The sequence below is a fragment of the Elgaria multicarinata genome, chromosome 12 (genome assembly GCF_023053635.1).
Source record: "Elgaria multicarinata webbii isolate HBS135686 ecotype San Diego chromosome 12, rElgMul1.1.pri, whole genome shotgun sequence".
NCBI lineage: Eukaryota > Metazoa > Chordata > Lepidosauria > Squamata > Anguidae > Elgaria > Elgaria multicarinata.
Genome location: NC_086182.1, coordinates 13,419,812 through 13,441,437, shown reverse-complemented (window position 1 = coordinate 13,441,437; position 21,626 = coordinate 13,419,812). Strand labels below are relative to the sequence as shown.

Here is a 21,626-nt window from a genome sequence, read left to right as displayed (position 1 = left end):
CGGCGCAGCGGCTCGCGTGTACCAGTTTGAGGAAGCAGCCTCCCCTTCTCCTCCAATGGGACGAGGCTATGCAAATCGCAGCGCCTTATTTGGAAGCGCGCTCCTCCCCTTTTCCTAGGAGGTGTTCTCCCATCGCTGTAACCCATTCATGGTGAACTAGGTAGGGGGGGAAACAGCCGCGCTTTTGCCCGGCTCAGCTGAGGGTCTCGCCAGCCTGGTCTGTAGCTGCGTTTCGTCCTTTTCTTTCACCATTGATCCCCGGCTTGGGTCTCTCCTTCCCCTCCCCTCCTTCTTTCTCCCCCGCTTTCCTTCCTCCTCCTCCTCCTCCTCCCTTCCTCGTGGGTTCCACAGCCGTCAATTCGGCCCTCGTGTCTCCGCCAAGCAGGTGATCGCTCTAGATCGAACCAGGACCGGCGCCAGGATGCGCTTTTTTCTCTCTGGCCGCGCTTCTTAGGGGAAAAAAACACCCACCATGATCTATAGCATCGGAAGCGGCTGATCTTCGATTTGGAAGGAGAAAAAAAAAATCAGAGAGGGGTGAAAGAAACCCCAAACCAAAAAAACACCCCCATCAAAAAACACCCGACCTGATTTTTATTTTTATTTTTTTTAAAAGGGTTTTCAAAAATAAATCCAGGTCTCCCTGCAAGGCGAAAACTGAAGCTGAACTTCCTCGGAAATCTGTGCGCGTTCCTCCTCGCTGGTGAAGTTTTCTCCTTTCTCCGTTCACACAAGGACGCGTTTGCTCCGGGTATTCATTTTGTTTTGTTTTGTTTTTGGAATAAACTTTTTAAATGTTTGGGATCCAAGATACTTTAGGAAGAGGACCCATCCTGAAAGACAAGGTGCTGGGGTCGGAGATGGATCCTGTCCGGTCCTGGGTCCGGAATGTCGGCGTGGTGGATGCCAATGTAGCCGCTCAAAGGTAACGCGACCAAATCTCGGCTTGGGGATGGCTGCTATTGTTATTCCTTTCTCCGCCCATCCTTTCGGACATTCCGTCACGGATCCGCATGTGACACGGGGGTCCGCGTAACGTTCTTGTGACGATCCAACAGATCCCAGGTTCATTAGTTACTTACAGAGCAATCCTATGCATGCCTACTCAGAAGTAAACCCCCATTGAGTTCAGGTAAGCGTGTATAGGATGGCATCATTACTTACTTATTGCAAACAACTGTAGTAACCAGACCGGCTGGGAAGAATCTAGCATCCTTTAAAGAGAGATGCAACAAACTTGTATTGGGATGGGACGGTCGGTGTGATTTTTTGCAGCTTTAACCGTAAAATCCTAGTCATGTATTTCCAGAACTAAGTTCCACAGAGTTCATTGGCAGTTCCTCCCAAGTAAACATGTCTAGGCTTGCAGCCTTAGACTGCGGCACGCTTACCCGGGAGTAAGGCTTATTGAACCCAGTGGGACTTGCCTCTGAGCAGACATGTCTGGTATCGCTCTATTAAATGACTGGTTTTAAAGAACGGACACGGGGCGTTATAGAGGGCGATTCATCCGGGCTTTGGTTCACCTGGCTCTTAGGATCCAGTCATAGCACTTGCTTACAAGGGAGCAAACCCTAATAAATACAGTCGGAGTTACTTCCAAGTAAATATGCAGAGGCTTAGATGCTGCCCCCAGCGCCTTTCCTGGGAAATCGGTTTCTCCGAAGCTAACGGGGCTTAGTGTAAACGCCTTCAGGATAGATTGGGGGGGGGGGCACTTCTAATTAGCATTCGGAGCATCTTCTTTTAAACGCTTACAACCTGGAACTCTGAGATTCAGCTTAATTCGAATATATATATATATATATATATATATATATATATATATATATATACACACACACACACCTCTCCCCTCAGGTCATACTTTTTACAGCCTGGCTTCTAACTTTACTTTAGAGTCGGATGCGGGGAGGAAGAGCAATATTCCCCTCATTTGCTTCCTAGATATTCGGCTTGGATCATTTCCCCACCCCCACCCCAAACAAACCTCTAATAACTTCATCCCCAAAGCAGTTGAGCCGAAGCAGCCAGGCGAGGCCTGCAACGGCCATCTACTTCGGTAGCCAGCGTACCTGAAGTCGAGGCGATTTACTTCTGAATATAAACAGGTTTCAGATCAAAACAGATTTGCTAGGGAATCAAATGACCTTTGGATAGGTTTGCAAGGGATTTGCAGAGGCGATGGGAAGTGTGGCGCCGATCCTCGCTCACTTGAAAGTAAACTCCGCCGAAAAGATCGGGAGCAGCGTCGCACGGCAATCCGAATCGTCTTCCTAAGCCGAACTAGCAAAGCCACCGAATTCAGGGAGACCCAAATGTTGGACTCACTAGAGGAACATCCGAGTCGTGTCAAGGGTGAGCGTTATCCCCAACTCTCTGAACCCGAAAGAAAGTTTTCTTGAGGTCACTATCGGGGCTTGAAAGGATCGGGGGCCGTTCTCAGCCTCTGACCCCGGGCGGGTCCGAAACGGAAAGTCAACGGAGCGCGCGTCAACTCCTGGGCGCCCGCGGTCCTCGCCGCTCCAGCAGCGGCAGCCCTTCCGGCTCAGATCGATGTGGCTCCCTCCCAAAAACGTTCCAGGATCGCATCCTGAAAGGGATCCGGCTCGTCTTCTAAAATGCAGAGAGATCTTCCCTCTGGGCCGGTGCCGCGGATTCCGGCGTCCAGACCCAAGCGATCCCTTGGGGTAGACCCGCTTTCCAAGGGACGCGCCGGAAGGAAGATCGGCGGCATCCCGATCCTCGAAAAGTTTACTCGGAAGTCAGTCCCAGTGCTTTCAAGCACACGCACCCCCGAAATCGGGCAGCGTTTCGAAGCGCGCGTCCAGACATCCCGGTTTCATTCGCAGCAGGCGTGGCGGTGACACTGACCGAACTCTTCCCAACGCCTGGCCGGGAAATAGCACGTCCGCTGCCACGAATCCGTCCGGATCAAGCAGTGCTGGTGGCTGGTTCGGAGGCCTTTCTAACGCCGCGATTCAATCGCGCGCTTTCCGAGTAGGAGTAATGCCCTCTCGGAGTTGGACGGGGTTTTTACTCCGCGGCAGAAGCGCTTCGGGCTCTTAGCTCGTAAGGCAAGCTTAGCTCGTAAGTCAGGCTTCCCTCCCTCCCTCTCGGTGGATCGGAACCCGTAAATGGGGAGGGGAGGGGAGGGGAGGGGAGGGGAGGGGTGGACTGCAGATTGATCGAGCGATCTGTTGAACTGTCGGGGAAAGTTTGCGTTCCTAGATCACGGGCGGGCTCTTCCGGGCTGAATTTGAACATAGGGGAGGTAGGAAACATTTGCTCTCCCCTTCAAGACAGCGAAAAGAAACATCCATCTTCTCTCTGCGGTTGCAGCCTCCCTCCTCCTGTGAAGAAAGCGGTAGGATCGGCTTTCGCCGAGGGATGCTTTGCCCTCTCGGATGGCTCGAACAGGTCCTTCTTCCCCACCTGGAGGCGCAAAAACAAACAACACCCCCGAAACTCGAAAACTCTCTGGAGGAAATAAACGACCCCCTGACTCTTCTCGGAGCTCCTCGTCCAGACGGAATCAACGAAATTCGAAGTTCGATGGGACGATCCAGAAAGAACGCAGTTCCCACGCCTGAGCAAGGCTCTCACGACGCCTGTTTGTTTTTGTATCCCGAAGTAAGCCCGCCTAAGTGAACTGGGACTTACTCCGTAGTAAGCAGGTTTAAAATGGTAGCTTAGGGAAAGAAGGGGGAGCGCGGCGATTTCAAGTCGTCGAAGCCTCCCCCGCACCCCACCCGTAAAGACACACGCACACTTCGTCAGGGATCCGATGACTTCTAAGAAACCGGAGTAATCCGAAGTGAATCGTTGGTGCTGAACACATTGGCTTGGAAAATGACTGCTTTTCTTTCCTGGCCAAGGGGTTTGGGGCTGCAATTTTGAGTAAATCGACCTGGAAATAAATCCCATTGAGTTCAAGGGGACGTAGTTCTGAGTAGATTATATTTTTGATTGGGCTGTAGTTTTGGGACTTCTGCAGGCTAATGCATGTTTACTCTGAAATCAGTCCAGCAGGCTTTATCCCATTGGATTCAGCCTAGGGCCTAGGACTACAGTTTTAGAATCCTGTTAATCTTAAACCGGTAAGACTCCACGCACATGTAACATGGACGCAATCCTATACCTGCGTACCTGAGGACAGAGGGACTTAATTCCGAGTAAACATGTACAAGATCGAGCCTGGCGAACGCTCAGCGCTTCTGCCCCTGTTCCAACCTCAGTCCTAAACCGGTAATCTCATGCACACTTACATGGGAGTAAGGCCATTTACATCAGTAATATTTACTCTGGAGTATTGGCATATACTCATAGGACTGGCGCAAGCAAGCAAGGAGATCCTGTGTCAACGCAACTTTGGTGTAACCTCTCTTGAACTCGGTGGGACTTTCTTCCCAGAGCAAGCAGGCTTAAAATCGGACTGTCTAGTTTGCTAAAGATCCCTGGCAGATTTCAAGCCCGGCTTAATCTCCATCTGGCTAAACGCGCGAAGGGCTCCCTAAAATTTCTAAGCAATGGTTTCTTATAAAAGCATCACTGGCCAGTGAGACGCACGGCGGGCCTAAAAGATTCACTGGCTTCAATGGAACTTTACATCAGTGGGGTTTGAAAGGCGAAAGGTATGTATGTGGATCGTGCCAGTTACACTCTTCGCAAGTCCCAAACTTAACCTCCTGCTGCTCATACAATTACCTGCAATAAAGGTCCCTCGAAATCCAGAACCCTTTTCTGTAGCTGAGTTGAGGATCGGTCTACAAAAGCACTCGTTTTAATTAGTAAATTGCAAATCATGAAATTGACATTGTTTATGTCAGGCGCTTAAGCCACGACTTCTTTTCGGAGTTTCTCTCCGGGGGGAGGGGGGGGAGGAAAATAAAAACAATCAATAAACTTTCCAATTCAATACAACATACTTTCCCCTAAATCGATTCGAACCGAGGGAGAGCCCTATGGAAGGGAGAAGGAAAACCCCCGCATTGATGATCAATCTTTGATCCGAATTTGCTTCCTATTGGGGTGAGAAGTGGGGCGGGCTCGCTGCTCCGCACTCAGCGAAGAGGTACGCCCGGACCCCCTTTCCTTCTGTCGCCCACCATTAGAAACGTGTCGACCTTAAAAAGGAGGCGGCTGGCCCTCGGGCGTAATGTGTGAGCGAGTTGAATCGGGTCTTAAGGAAATAAGGGGAACCCTTTTAAGGAAACCCTCTGCCATTGCGAGTCCTTTCGAACCAGCATTTCTGCGTGTTTACTCGGACATATTTCTCACTTATTACAAGGGGACTTACTCCTAAGGAAGGCGCGGTAGCGGAAAGATCAGGTTGTTTGCCATTAAACCCACCAGGACGGGATCTGAGCATTTAGAAACGAAACTGCTTTGCCTTCTCCCGGTTTCAAAATTCCCCCTTCGTTCTATTTCTTTCCTACCGGTTGGACACACACACATACACACGCACACATCACCCTAAGGTGATCATGGACCAGGTTCTTCTAAACCAAACCCATCGAAACACCAACAACTCTCAAAAGTGTCTCGAGAATTACATCCCTCCCCCGCCTTTTCAAGTTTAACTGATGGTTAAAATGTTCCTTGGTCGATGTAGTTTAGATGAAGATCAAAATTCGTGGATGCATTACTAGCCCTAACTGTTATATGTGTGCGCGGGTGGGGAGATGCCTGCAGATTTTTGGGTGTGTGTGTGGGGGATCACAAAACACTAGCAAAATGTCAATCTTATGGATGTCTACTCAGAAGTCAGGCGCATTGCATACAACGAGGCTTTAGCCCCAGGTATGTGTGTATAGGATCGCAGCCCTAGTTTATTCTATATCATTAAATATAGACAAATAATTGTATTTTGCAATGTGCATCATGTAAAATAAAATATTGAGAGGAGGAGAGCAATTTGGATTTTTTGCCTTAGCCAGAAAATAGGAATAAAACCGGTGTGTGTGTGGGGGTGGGGGGGTGGATGGATGGATGGGGGGAATCTCTGAACACCCGTGATTCTAGCAGGTGAATCGTTTGGCCTCTTGTCCAGGTTGCTTCTGCTGCTGCTTGGGCCCTGGAGTCTGTAAACATCTCTCAAGGTTTGCTCGACCCTCCTGTGTCCCAATAATAATAATAATAATAATAATAATAATAATAATAATAATAATAATGATGAATAAAAAGGGGAGAGACAGAGGACTCATGTAATACCTTAAAGAAACCGTAAAGATTTGTTGTGGCAGAAGTTTGTGGGCAGGGGCAGACTTAATCAGATGCTTGAACTGAAGTGTTATCCGCAGTTGATAGAAACAGATTGTAAGCAGTGGAACTAAAAGACCATGACATGCAATAGGTACAAGTCTCTGCGCTGTTTTCTTTCTCTCTGTCTCTGCTGACTAAGGAAGAAAACAACAACAATCGAAAACTTCCGATGAAGTGGATGCCACAGCCAAGCTGCAAACCTAAACGTGCTTACTAGGGAGTAAACACAGTGGACACAATGGGATTACTTCCAAGTAAAGCTACATAGGATTAATTAATTTCTTCATCGGTCCGTTTTTTTAAGCTGCCAAAAAGGCTGTGTGTGTGTGTGTTTATTTACTGAAAGGAAGCTAAAAGCCCAGACCTATCTAGTTTAGCTCAGAAGTAAGGGTGTAATTCAGTTTGGGAGTAAACCCCACTGCTCTGGTGAGTTTATTCATCTCTCTCTCTCTCCCCTCCTCCTTTCCCTTCCCTTCCTTCCACAGTGGCGTAGCTTTATCGCGAGCCCACTTCGAGAAACAGCCACCTTCCAATTTGAGAAAGTCCAATTTCTTCCACTTCGTCTTGGCTCTATACGACAGACAGGGGCAGCCGGTGGAAATTGAGCGGACGGCATTTGTGGACTTCGTGGAAAATGACAAAGTAAGGCTTTGATCTGGGTTGATCTCTCTCTCTCTCTCTCTCTCCCCACCCACCTAATCTACACCAAGCCGGATATTGCACTATGAAAGTGTTATGGAAGCGGTATATAAAAGGCAGGAGCCACAGTACTGCTTTATAGTGGTATTGAAGTGCACTGACAACTGTTGGGGCTCACTGACACATGCCATATACCAGTTTCATAGTGCAATATCCTGCTTGGTGTAGATTAGGCCACTGACACATGCACACAATCAGTCCTTACTCCATCTGGCTTGCGTCTTCCTTTTGCCTCACTGCTGGGCTCACCTTGACCCATAGCACAACCCCCTTGAAAATGGTATTTAAAGCTGTGCAATGGGACCGAAACTTCTAAGAACAGGTTGTCTAAGAACGGAACAATAATCATTCAGTCGCACCTTCGTGTTGTTTTCTGGGCTGGCCCTTAAAAACAAACTCCTGCCCGTTTTCTGGCAACATCAGTTCCCTTGCAAGGATGAATTCAGCCTTCGAGCTCGAAAGCCGCAACTCTCCTCCCGGCCCCCAACCGCGGGGAAGTTATTTTGCGTGCAAGTCCTGGTCAGATCTGTGCAAGTGTAGCTCCCATTCCGTTCGGTCCCTGCGTTTCGCCCATTCCGGTCAATTTCATCCCCGCTGCAGATGATTCCGTCAGGATTTTCTCTCTCCTGCGTCTAGGGCTTCTCGCAACTCGGGCATGACCCGGTCACAGTACTGAATTATGTTTGTTCGTAAGGGTTCCAGGAGGTTTAATGCCGCCTAAGCGACTTTAGGATTGCAGTCACCACTTGACTAACAAAACTTGGAAGTGTTCAACTTTTTCCTGCTCCTGTTTAAGTTCTGCTTGTCACAGGGTGTGTGTGTGTGTGTGTGTTTTTGTAAGTACAGGGGGAGACAACATGGGGAAAAATCAAATAGGAATATACATTTGAAACTACAATTATGAGAGAGTTTGTTGTTGCTGTTGTGGAACCTGCAAATCCTTTTAATTTTATTAATTGAGTTAATTCTATTATTAACTGATGAAGTCCTCTCTGGTCCAGTAGATGGCTGTCATAATTTTAAAATAAGATGTCAAGTCCTCCTCCTTTTCCATTTCTTCTCTCTGTGTGTGCCTCCCTGCTCCCTCCTTATCTGGGTATTTCCAGGTCAAGGACTGGAAACCCTTCTTTCCTTTAGTTTTTTTTAGACTGAAAGTGAAGTTTTTAGGAAGAAACAGAACTTCCCAGTCATGGCTTGTGGGGATCCTTCCTTTATTATTTTAGCAAAACCAACCCAACCAAACAACTGGCAGATTAAACCCCTTTGTAGGATTTGGCATGAAACTGACCTGCTTACAATTTAAGGGAAATTTAAACTGTGCTGAGTAGACAGTACCTGTCTACTCAGAAGCAAATGCTATTGAGTTCAATGGGACTTACTCCCACATAAGTGTGTTTAGGATTGCATTCTTAGGACAAAATTGGAACAACATCAACATATGCTGGATACCTCTGTCCAGTTCTTCAGAAGGCAAAGACCTCAGCATCAAGTTATCCCTCTTGTCCATTGCCTTCACACAAATACTACAATATTATACCCACTTGCATGGGAGTGAGCCCCATTAAACTCTGAGTAGACATGCATAGGATTGGTGCAATCCTGTGGGTTCATGCTGGCTGAGGGATCCTGGCAGTTGTAGGGCTTTATTTCTGTCCAAACACTCATAGGATTGCACCCTCAATAAGAACATAAGAAGAGCCCTGCTGGATCAGACCAAGGGTCCATCTAGTCCAGCACTCTGTTCACACAGTGGCCAGCCAGCCAACAGCTAGGGACTAACAAGGCAGGACATGGTGCAACAGCACCCTCCCACCCATGTTCCCCAGCAACTGCTACACACAGGCTTACTGCCTCGAATACTGGAGATAGCACACAACTATCAGGGCTACTTTTGTGGCCTGACTGACTGACAAACCAAATCTGCTTTGAGTTGTGTGAGCATCCTTCTTTCTGAACCACTCCCCCCCCCCCCATTCTCTCCTCCCTGCAGGAACAAGGCAATGAAAAGACCAATAATGGGACCCACTACAAATTGCAGCTTCTTTACAGCAATGGTGAGTAAACTTCCCTCAAACAAAGGATTCTGAAAGAGTGATCTAAGCACTAGGGAGTTCTTGAACTAAAGGGTTAACATCCCAGTGAGGCTTAAACTAGAGGATCTTTCCCCCTTCCAAAAGTTGAATCCAATTTGTTCATGGTGAATATGCTGAGCCCATTTGTGCCTCTGGTAAACAGGTCTGGCAGGGCTTCAAAATGGTTTAAAAAACTTCCCAAACCTCCTTGACCAGAAAAGACAATATGGGACAAAAAAAGGAGATGCATGAATACCAGGCATAGGCAACCAGAGGCCCATGGGCCAGAATAGGCCTGTACAGCCTTTGAGGTTACCCTACCAGCCCCTGATCCCCTCCCTGGCCTGACCTTGTCACCTCCTCCCAAGGCCTTCAGGTAACATGTGGCAAACTCATTCCGGAAATACTGCAGTGTATCTCAATGCCCCCACCCCTGCCTCTGATATTTTGGTTGCGTTGAACTCCTTCCTGAACTTCCTTTCTCAAGTGTTCCACAATCTTTGGGCAAGAACCAAAATGCTCAGGGAGTATTGCCAGTGCTTGTGAATCACCCCTGGTGCTTGGCCATCATTGGCAGTGCTCTGCCCACTGCCTGTTCCCTTCCAAAGCTGTTTACACGTTGGTCTCTCGGAAAGCAGCTGATCCCCATGATCTCTCCGCCCCTTCGCTGTTCAGCTGATTGGGTTGGTGCATGCTATCTCGTATGAGTGCAGATAGGTGGATGGATGGGGTGGGTGTGAGAGGGTGTGGGGGTAAATGTAAAGAGGGAACTGGCAAGAGCAGAGAGATACATGATGTGGTGATGAGTGTGAATGGAGAGTGTGTTGGTATGGGGTGTGTGGATGTGGCTTTGGCTCCACCCCAGAAAGTTACCAACAAGGAAATGTGGTCCAGGTTCTTCACCCCTTACAAAAAACATGGAAGGGGCATCTCTCAAACTCAAAACTTTCCTTGCTACTTCGTGCAGTTGAACAAAGACATTCTGCTATTTTTTCTTTTTTGGGGGGTGGGGGTGGGATTCTAAGTAGCTGTAGTAACGGGGAGAGGGAAGAATGGCTACATGAAACTGGACCATTTATTCAAGATGCAGCTGTTAGGACTGGGAGTTGGATATAGGGAGGAGAGACCTGGTTGGATTTAGTACAGGGCTGGGGAAACAGTGCCCTCTGCAGGCCAGGTATGGCCTGTGAAGCCTTTCAGTCTGGCTCTCACCAGTTCAGACGGACTCACCTGGCCACTCAGGAAACAGGTGAGAACAGTGTGGTGTGGAAGGTGTGTTGTGGTGTGTGTGTGAGAGAAACCTTCCTCTCTATGATTCCCCCTACAATTGGTCAGCTGATTGGGTTCACACATGGTTTGTGCATGTGAGAGAGAAAGAGTGTAAATGGATAGATAGATGGGAAGATGGCCCCACTCACCTTTGGGATGCAGCCCCAGGGTTCCCCTCCCCTGGTTTGATGGGTTGGGAAAATGGATCCTTTCAGTGGGTTTGGGGTGTGTGTGTGGGGGAGAGAATCAGATTTTTATCCTGCTCCCATTACTTTCTTGATGTTCCCTGTAGGTGTCAGAACTGAACAAGATCTCTTTGTCAGGCTCATTGATTCGGTCACAAAACAGGTAAGATTAGGTGAATTTCTGATTTACAACCACTCTGCTCCTGTTGGTTAATCTGGCTGCCTACCTGTGTTTCTTTTTACTCAGAGCAGTATCATGATCTCTCGTATTGGCTCAATTTGGACAACATATTAGTCAATGCAGTGTGAAAACTCCACTCAACAGTTCAGTTTGTAGGGGTACTCCCCACACATGTTCTCATTCCACCTTTGTGTGATTGCAGACTACCGTGGAGTTGAGTAAAAACCATCACAATGTTAGATTGACAGTTCCTCCACTTCCTCTCTTCCTGATGGTATCCCATCACCCATTGCTGCAAGAAAAACAAACAATCCTGGTGGCTCTTCTAGAGAGGCACTCATTCCTTTTGCTGCTCTTGCCAGGGAATTCTGTACCCAGTGGGAAAAGTCAACTCAATGCAACAGATAACTCCATGGAGCCCTCCACACAACACAATAGTTTTGCAGGAACTCTCCTCTGCACAGCGTGGATATTCTGTGTGGAGTGTTTTCCAAAAACAAAACAAAAAACCACTCCACTGTTGTTTGGAGTTTTCCCTCCAGACAACCCGTTTCTCAACAGTGGTGTAACAACTCCACTGTGGAGTTCTAAAACCACCGTTGACTAATATGTGGTATGAACTGAGCCATTGAAAGTTGAAACCATTTCTAGTGATGCCCTTTTGTACATAGATGACTTCCACTGTGCTCTGCCTGCCTGTCTGCCTATCTATCCATTTCCAGGCCCATTTTTTCCTTCCCTTGATTTTCATGTTTTCTCCTTCACATTTTTAGTAGGAGACATTTTTTTGTTTTTGTTGTGTTTTAATCCATCTCTCAATAATCTTCCCTGATTTTTTATTTTTTTTATATAGCCCATCGCCTATGAAGGACAGAACAAGAATCCAGAAATGTGCAGAGTTCTACTAACTCATGAAGTTATGTGCAGGTACAACAATTATACTTATTTATTTAAATGATGGCATATTATGTAGCTAAGTGAGACCCACAGGGAACAGTAGATAAGTTGCCTTGAGTTACATGTATTGAGGAAGCTTCTTTTATCATGAATCATAATAAAATAAATATAATCCTCTGGTGTGATGGATTATTCATGCAATCAAAGAGAAGGAGAGACCACCTTTCCTTTAAGCTATATCAGGGATAGTGGACATTTTTTCCCTGGCTCCTGTCATGCAAGAGGAAAAAAATCAACTGGAGCCCACTCAAATAATTAATTAATGCAGCATATTAATTAACCACATCTTCTAAATTGTTTTATAAAACCATAAATACAAATACTATAATGCCTATTTATTTAATCTAACTCCTGCTATTCCTCTGAAAACAGCACTCAAGGCTAGAAACAATATTAAGATACAGATAAAATGTAACCTCATTAAAACATCACCTTGATTAAAACACACCAGTTAAAAAGAAAGGAATCGCACCCACCAGTTAAAACCTAGTTCAGCAAACAAAACAGCTTAAAAACTAAAAGCTTGCCTGAGTGTCGTTGTCTGCCAGCACATGGACAATAAAAATGAAGCCAGCCTTGCTTCCTTAGCAGAAAATTCCAAAACTTGGGAGCAGCCACTGAGAAGGCTGTTCTTGCCAAATATTTCCCTGACAGTTGTGGGATGGAAAGAAGGCCTTCTCTCAAGGATGTTAAAACCCAAGCAGGCAAATAGTGGGAGAATATGGCTTTTCAAATTGCCTGATCTCAAATTGAGTAGCTCTTTATAGATCTTGACTTTGAATTCATTGAATCATAGTATAGTAGAGTTGGAAGGGGCCTACAAGGCCATCGAGTCCAACCCCCTGCTCAATGCAGGAATCCACCTTAAAACATCCCTGACGGCTGTTCAGCTGCCTCTTGAATACCTCAAGTGTGGGAGAGCCCACAGCCTCCCTAGGTAAGTGGTTCCATTGTCATGCTGCTCTAACAGGAAGGTTTTCCTGATGTCCTGTCGGAATCTGGCTTCCAGAAACAGACTGGTAGCTCTGTTGTAACAAGGGAGTGAGATGTTCCCTATAACCTGCCTAGGAAGATAGTGTTGTTGTCTTCTGAAGCTCTGGCTATGCAGGCTGGGGTAACAGGAACAATACTGTGGCTTTCCTTGGAAAGGGAGGAAGGTGAAGAGACACACTGATCATTCTATCAGGGAATATTTCCACTGGAGCTGGAAAGGTAGGTGGGAGGGTGGGGTTTGGATGTGACTGCTGGAAGATGCTTCATGCACATCCCAGCAGTGGCAGCCAGCTAGCTGCTTCCTTCACTGGCCATTCCTCAGTGGTGGGTAATAATAATAATAATAATAATAATAATAATAATAATAATAATAATAATAATAATAATTCTTACCCGCCTCTCCGATTGGATCGAGGCAGATAACAACATCAAGCATAAGATACATAAAATAATGATTAAAAACATGGTACACACTGTTTAAAAACATCCTAAAAGCATCCTAAAATCATACTAAAAATAGCTCCCTAGAAATGATTGTGGGCCAGATGAAACAGAGTCTGCACAAGGGCACTCCCAGCCTTTGGACTGAAGTTTCCCAACATTAGGTTGAATGATCAGGACCTTTCTAAAGGAAAGCAATGATGGTTTTTGCTTGGTTTAATACACTGATCTGCTTGTTATAGCTTCGAAATAAAGTCCGATTTATTGGGGACATTCCGAGTGAGACCATTGCTCCATCTAGCTCAGTACTGTCACCTTTAATGGTGGGCAAATAGTGGTCCTCCAGATATTTTGGCCTACTCCCATCAGTCCTAGACAGCAAAGCCAATGATGTGGGATGATGGGGAGTTGTAGGCCAAAACAACTGGAGGGCTACAAGTTGCTTGTCCATGGTCTGCATTGACTGGAAGTGGCTTTCCAGGTGTTTTCACCAGTTCTACTTGAAGATGCTGGGCGTGTCAGAGAAATCTGCAATGGATTCAAATGAGTTCAGAGTTCTATGAATCTGACTTGTGGATTTTGCAGCAGATTCCCCCAGCTATGCGCACTTGCGGATCAGTTTTTTTTTTAAAAAACGTTTTCTTCGAGGGGATTTGCGCAGTTGCGCAATTGGAATGGAAGTGTCCTCAGACGCAACAAAAGATGCCTGACAAGCTGTGTAACACAGACAGGATGGATTCAACAAAATCCCTATGTCCCTAGATTGATCTGGGACTGTTTGCGTGCAGTTCATGTGCTCCACCACAGAGCTATATCCTTCCATGGCAAGAGGTTTATGCAGGATAATGGCGATGTTTTAACACCCAGTTGTGCATTTATTTAATACCATATCAGCTTCAGTCTTGGAGAGCAGAAAATGCCCTAGATGTCAAGAAGAAGAAATTTTTTAACTACCCCCCTAAAAATCAGTGATGACCGTTGTTCTGCATGGGTGCATGTACACTTATGCTGAGGTGGCGATGTGATAACCTAAGAGTAAGGGGACCTATGGCCCTCTAGATGTTGTTGGACTACATTTCCCATCTTCTTTGACCATTGGCCATGCTGGCTGGGGCAGATGGGAATTATAGTTCAATACTATTTGGAATGCCACAGGTGGTGTTTAAGGTTTTATTTTTTAATAAGGGACATATAACATGTGCATGTGTTCTCTTTCACACCATGTGCATGCCTAATATGGAGGGTGTACATCTGTGTCAGTTTTTCTTATGACATCAATTTATATGGTAGTTTATGAAGTAGAAGAGGACGGCTCCCTGTGCCAAGGAATATACAATGTAAAATTCAAAACAAGATAGGCATGCTTAATTTTGGCTGGATTGTCTACACTATATTCCTGTGGAAACTGCTTAAAGATATTTTAAAATATTGTCAGCAATATATACATTTAAATAATAATAATAATAATAATAATAATAATAATAATAATAATAATAATTTAATACGTTAACAGTGTTAATGAAGTCCCCACTTGGGATTTTAATGGGACTTATTCTACGCTTAGGGTTGTGGTTGGAAGTTGGCATATTTTTTAAAGCAACACTAATGAAAAGTGCACACAAATTCATTCCTACACACAACATATAGTTGACACAACTGAGTCACATTGAAACACTTTAAGCTTCCATTGCTTTTTTAGAGGAGAGTTTAAAAAAAGCACTTCTTTAAATTTCTTCCACTAAAATAAATGGGACTTAAAAGCAATTCACTCTGACCAGACTGTATCCAGAATGACTCGTTTTTTATTTGCTCAGAATGTTTGGCTATCACCCACATAGGGCAGGCGTGGGGGTGTCAATTCATATATCATTCAGGTGGTACGTCAGAACTTGAAATTAACATGATACTAGACTTTATTGTTGAATATCCTCAGCAAACAAACTTCCACTTAATCTTTGAGCTTGTAAGGAAAGCATAACAAATTTATGGGCTAAACATATATCTCTATCAGATAAATTAAGTTTTCATTGTACTTTTATACTTCTGTAGAACTTGCAGAGTTTTATAATCAGGAATACCTTTCCTGACATGGAAAAAAGGAGAAAAAAGGTGTGGGGGGTATTTGACTCTTTGAAGTTCTTCTTCCTAAAATGTAAATGGACACAAACAGAGGTCTGTATTTCCCCCCAAAACTGACTTACCAATGTTTGTATAACGACATGAAATTCTCCCCTCACCCCACCCTGCCGCTTGCTTGCGAAAATACCCCATGCCTGAATTAAGGCAGGTGGTAAGGATTTGACTCCCCAATTGCAAAAGCATTATTTTGTTAGCTTGCAACCCCCTTCCTTGATACATCAGCCAAAGAAGATTGATGTCCTTTCTATGTACAGCTTCATGACCCACGTCAAAAGTTTGGGTTCAAACCCTAATCAAGTCATTTGAATAGAAGGACAGATAATATATAAATAAATACATAAATTGGATATTGGATTTTTCATGTTGTTTAATTTATTTAACAAAAGACACCTTGCTGCGTGTCTCGCTCAGAAAGAGCCTGGATGAAATCCATCCAAGCTTAGCTAATCTTGACATTTTTATTTTTTTATTTTAAGCACAATAATCAGCTCTCGCGGTGGGTTGCTGCTTAAGGAGCAGCATCAATTTTTTAAAGCACCTTGTTTAGCCTGCATTAGTAACAGTATATCAAAATTTAATGTACTGTACTAGCCTTGCCGTTCAAGCGGGTGCCCATTGTCTTTGAGTGACAGGCCTTGCTTTTCCAGCCTTAGTCAGAAGATAAACATCTTTCTGATTTGTCATATGGAACTGCGCGGCTATTCAGCTCAAATGCAGACAAGTGTAACCGGCAGCCGTACGTCTTTCTCCGAGTGACAGATGCGCGCTTAGCAGGAATGTTGTCTAAATATTTATGCAGATGCAGTGATGTGTCACTGGCAGAAGAAGGGGAATCTCTGTTTCGCAACCCCGGAGTGCTCTTGTTTAGTATTTTCAGGGCGGAGTTGAGCTGTCTGCGTTGGCTGCGCGTACGCCTTAAAACCTGGAAGCGTGTTCCGCGAAATCCTGTCCAATTCAGTGAAACTTAGAACCACGGGGGTGGGTCGGTGGGAGTTGCATCATAGATGGGGCGTTTGCTTCGATTCTCTTAGCTGAATGGAAATGCCTGCAAAATCTTTGTTCCTACGCTAAATCAATCCATCAAGCCAGCAAATAATAAATAAATAAATAAATAAATAAATAAATAAATAAATAAATAAATAAAATAAAGGCCTCTCCCCTCCCAAAATGATCCCCGCTCACCCCACAATCTTGCCAGCTATTTACTAAGAGGAAAACTGTTTTGTTCAGCGCTTTGCCAGAAGTCCCAGTGCCCTGATGCTCAGGGGGATGGGGTGGGGTTGGGTGGGGATGGAGGGTGAAAAGGTATTATAATGTGCACAGAATTAGTCTCCGGGCCTACAGCTGGCTAATAACAGAGTTGCATTGAGCACCAACGAGACCCACAGCTGTGACTTTCGCCACAAGGCCCAGACTAGACAGCAGCAGACATAATCAGCTGAGGCAGCCGGCCACTGAGCTTAGGGTCTTTATCGGCCAGATGGTGTGAATTTAGACACTTTTGTTATGCAATGCCAGGGAGGAGCTGGGGGGGTGGGGGGGTGGGGAAGAAAACAAAACAAAAGGCCACCATGCTGGGTGCTTATTTGAGTTTGAAATTAGAGACAGATTTTTTCTTTTTTTGGTGAAAGTTGAGGGCTGAATTTTAAAACCATTTTAGAAGGTGGGGGGAGGTGGGGGAAAGACAGAAGCCCTTCTTTGGAACATGCCTCCTTCTGGAGCATCCAGTTTCTCCAAGGCAAGGTTTCATCTAGAGCTGTGCATAGATGCAATTTCTTAGTATAAATCCACGTGCCAAAGATGCTGTTCATGCAATTAGAATTTGCAAGAAGAAGAAGAAGAAGAGCAGCAATAGTAGTAGTAGTAGTAGTAGTAATTTTTTGTGAACCGCCCAGAGAGCTTCGGCTATTGGGCGGTATAGAAATGTAATAAATAAATAAATAAATAAATAATTTTTCCTGTATAATATTGCCAGGATTCGATCATTTTTGTCTGTCTCTTCCGCCAAGACGCTTGTTCATACACTGGTTATTTCTCGGTTGGACTACTGCAACCTTCTTCTCTCTGGCCTTCCTTCTTCTCACATCAGTCCGTTGGTTTCTGTTCACCACTCCGCCGCAAAGATCATCTTCTTGGCCCGCCGCTCTGACCATGTTACTCCGCTTCTGAAATCTCTTCATTGGCTTCCAATTCACTTCAGAATCCACTATAAACTTCTCCTGTTAACCTTCAAAGCTTTTCACGGTCTAGCTCCTTCCTATCTCTCCTCTCTCATCTCACACTATTGCCCCGCTCGTGCTCTTCGCTCCTCTGATGCCATGTTTCTCGCCTGCCCAAGGGCCTCTACTTCCCTTGCTCGGCTCCATCCATTTTCTTCGGCTGCCCCTTACGCCTGGAACGCTCTTCCAGAACATTTGAGAACTACAAGTTCAATCGCAGCTTTTAAAGCTCAACTAAAAACTTTTCTTTTTCCTAAAGCTTTTAAAACTTGATGTCGTGCAGACTTTATACTGTTAGTTTTACCCTACCCTGTGCCTGCTTACCCTACCCTGTGCCTGTTTGCATTCTCTTCCCCTCCTTATTGTTTTACTAGGATTTTATTAGATTGTAAGCCTAAGCGGCAGAGTCTTGCTATTTACTGTTTTACTCTGTACAGCACCATGTACATTGATGGTGCTATATAAATAAATAATAATAATAATAATAATAAAGTAAATGGCTGGTGCAGGGCTGGGGGAGTCTGATCTGGCTTGGGACATTGGCAGGGAAGGGTTGCTTTATTCCCTCTGCTTCACTCTAAATGTGCCATAACATCTAGTTATTGCACTTGTACTGTTGCAAACAGCAACCCCACTCCTTGTCCTCCTTCTCCTCTCTTCCTAGGCAGGGCCGGTGCTACCATTAGGCCAAATAGGCAGCCGCCTAGGGCGCAGACCTCAGAGGGGCGCAGTACTGCCTTTTAAGGGTCACAGTTTTATAAAAATTAGCTCTTTTAAGAAAAAATAATAATAAAAGGAAAATATAATAGTTCTGAAACTCTTCTTGAACAGCTGAATTGAAGTCGGCAATTATTATTATTTTTGGGAGGTGCAAGTAGCTCACCTTGCCTAGGGCGCAAGCCCAGTTCCCAGGCACTAAAGGTGCTGATTTATTTATTTATTTAGTGTGCTGAAAAAGCTTCTGCATCCCTGTTGTAGGCCCTACTGGAGCGTCCGGTTTCTCCAAGGCAGGGCTTCAGCTCGAGCTGTGCATAGATGCAATATCTTAGTGTTTATCGATGTGCCAAATGAGATGCTATTCATGCAGTTAGACATTGTGGGATGAAGAACACGAAGACAAAAATGAAGATGAAGGAGATGAAGAAGACAAAGAAGACCAAGAAAATGAAAACGACGAAGAAGACAAAGAAGATGAAGACGGCGACAAGGAAGAAAATGAAGATGAAGATGACAATGATGATGAAGAAGAAGATGATGATGATGAAGAAGACTAAGAACAGTAGTCATTGTTGTCATAGTAAATGGCAGGAAAGGGTTGCTTTATTCCCCCTGCCTCACTCTCGATTTGCACTTGCACCTATTATTTGCATCTTTTAAAACAGGAGGTGTTCTGTAATGTGAGGACTATTGCACTCAAGGCAAGATGTAATTCTTGGCCAAGCCAGGTCAAAACATAGTGGCTCTGTTCAGACAACATGCTAAACCATGCTTCTTAACCTCAAAATGGTTAAGGGAATGCAACCATTTTGTGGTTAAGCAGTGTGGTTTACCATGTTGTCTGAAGAGGGCCATTATCACATTAAGTAAAATGTACATTGTACAATACATGATCTTAGCAAGGACCCCTGGTTCATCAAGGTCTGTATGACTTTACTTGGAACTAGATGTTACGGCACATACAACACTACTGCTGCAAACAGCAAATCTGTCCCTCCTCGTCTCTTCCTTGGTAGGTGCTAGTTGTTGTTGTTGTTGTTGTTGTTGTTGTTGTTATTATTATTATTATTTTCCTGCATACCTGTTGTGCTGAAAGAGCTTCTGCATCCCTGTTGTAGGCCCTTCTGGAGCATCCAGTTCCTCCAAGGCAGGGTTTCATCTAGAGCTGTGCATAGATGCAATATCTTAGTATCTCTCTATGTGCCAAACCAGATATGATTCTGGTATCTCTCTCCAAATTCCAGTTGTACCCACATCTCCAAAAAAGGTTGAGAGCCAGTGAAGAGCAATTGCTCTCCAGCGTTTCAGACAAGGGTCTTTCCCAGTCCTCTGGCAGGGACCTGGCAGTAGTGGATGGCCATTTGAATTTCCCACAATGCCACTGTTGTAGTGTTGCCCTGGGGTATTCTGGGAAATTAAAGTGTTCATCCCGCTGCCACCAAGTGCAGACTGTGTGCACTAGTTGCTGAGGAACATGGGTGGGAAGGTGCTGTAGCACCATGTCCTGCTTTGTTGGTCCCTGGTCGACATCTGGTTGACCACTGTGTGAACAGTGCTGGATGGACCCTTGGTCTGATCCAGCAGGGCTCTTCTTATGTTCAGGTGTCAATAAAGAATGCTGATGATTGGCTTAAGAACATAGGAAGGGCCATGCTGGATCATACTAAGGGTTCATGTAGTCCAGCATTCAGTTCACCCAGTGGCCAACCAGCTGCCCATGGAAAACCCAATAGCAGGTCATGAATGCAACAGCGCCCTCCAGAAACTGATGTATATAGGCATACTGCCTCTGATCCTGGACTTGGCTCTAAGTGTTGTTATACTTACCAAATGGTTTTCATTTTCATTTCCTTCCATCGCCAGTCGTTGCTGTGAAAAGAAAAGCTGTGGCAACCGCAATGAGACTCCTTCAGATCCTGTGATCATCGACAGGTAGGAGAAAAAGCAAACAAAACCTTCATTCATTCATTAAAAAAAGAAAAAAAAAGAACATCCATAACCAAAGCACAAGTTGTATTTTATCATGAGCAAATGGATGATGGGAATTTTTTTCACGTTTGGTCTCTGCTTAACTGTTGATGTCAGTGTGGATGTGTCACTTTTTTGGGGTGGTGGTGGTGGAAACATGCTTTCTAAGTGCTTTCTGGACATCCATTGGCTTCTAATAATGATCCCCATTAGGCCTAATCCTGCATGACAATGTTGTGAAAGTTGTCTATTTGCCAAGGAATGGGTTCCAACTGGATCAGTTTGACACGAGAGCATTTCCGGTTATCCTCATAGTGTTGTTAACGTTGCTTTTTTTAAAACGAAGATGTTTCAAGCACGTTGTTGTGGGGGACAGGAAGGTGTCTTAGCCAGGTTTGAAATGGCTGATGTTTAGAATCACTATACATTTTTATGCAGAATGGTTCTCACATTTGTTTGTTTCAAGACTGTTAAGAAGGTGATGTTGTTGTTGTTGTTGTTTGAATAAGACCAGGTTGAAAATGGAAACATTTTAAATCCTAAACATAATTTGGACCCTGGCAATCTAACAAAAAAAAACTGAATTTAAGCAGTGTTTGAAGATGTGTGTACGTATATGTGTATGTAAATACGCATACTGGTAATGGTTTATTTAATATAAACATAGCAATAGTGGCTAATTTAATGAGCCAGGTTTTAGAAAGGAACAAGCTTGTAGGTTTTAAGAGATTTGTGGGTGGGGGGGATGGAAAGGAGATGTCCGTTGGCTTTGTCTTCTTTATCTCTTCACTTGGGGAATGCATGGATGGTCTTATGTCAGTTATGACCCCAATCTAAAGTTGAAAGAGATGTTCTTTGCAGCAATATCAATAATGAAATTACTGGTAATCCAGGTTAATAGGACTGCTGTGGGTACAGACATGGAGGCAGTGCCCTCAAAGGGATGTGGTGGTGTTGGGAGGTGAAAGGTAGGTGTGAGTTGGGGGACAGTTTTTTGCTCGTCAGGACAGGGCCACTGATGGAGAAGAGAAGGGAGCGAGGCCCCTTACAAATCCACTTCTTGCATTCCCGTATGATCACCTGTGAGAAGGCAAATCAGCTGCCTGAACTGGTGCAAGGATATATTGTTGCTGGCAAAATCCATTTCCTCACAGCTACTCCGAGGATTACAGGTAAGCTCAGAGGGAACAAAGACATTTGAACAGGGTGGCAGGTGACATAATTGGCACTGCTGATAAAAAGTCTCAGCCCTTAGACCAAGTGCGCCCTGGCTCCAACACACCATGGATTGTCAAGGGAGGGTGGATTAATTTCTTATAGAAACAGCTTGATATCACCTGATAGTGTTGTTGAGGTGTAGCTTGAATTCTATAATCTGTATAATTTTGTCTCTCACCATTTCCCAAAGCGCTTGTATTTTGGCACAGTTCCAACAGGGACAGAAGTAAGTCCCTTCTCTAGAAATCCTTTCCAAATGAGCTGACACTCCAAAGCCATAAATATGCGGATCACGGTTGAGGTC

At 44.9% G+C, this 21,626-nt stretch overlaps 1 protein-coding gene across 1 annotated transcript in view; it reads left to right on the top strand.

Moving 5' to 3' along the window:
- Positions 1 to 628: 628 nt before the first annotated feature.
- The window catches only part of EBF2 (EBF transcription factor 2), a 286,143-nt gene continuing 265,145 nt past the window's right edge, over positions 629 to 21,626 (top strand). Inside the window, exons 1-6 of the mRNA XM_063139242.1 lie at positions 629 to 925; positions 6,750 to 6,906; positions 8,954 to 9,017; positions 10,597 to 10,652; positions 11,524 to 11,597; positions 20,000 to 20,068. Of these exons, the coding sequence (XP_062995312.1) occupies positions 795 to 925; positions 6,750 to 6,906; positions 8,954 to 9,017; positions 10,597 to 10,652; positions 11,524 to 11,597; positions 20,000 to 20,068 (551 nt within the window). The 5' untranslated portion in view covers positions 629 to 794. The remainder of the gene's footprint in view (positions 926 to 6,749; positions 6,907 to 8,953; positions 9,018 to 10,596; positions 10,653 to 11,523; positions 11,598 to 19,999; positions 20,069 to 21,626) is intronic.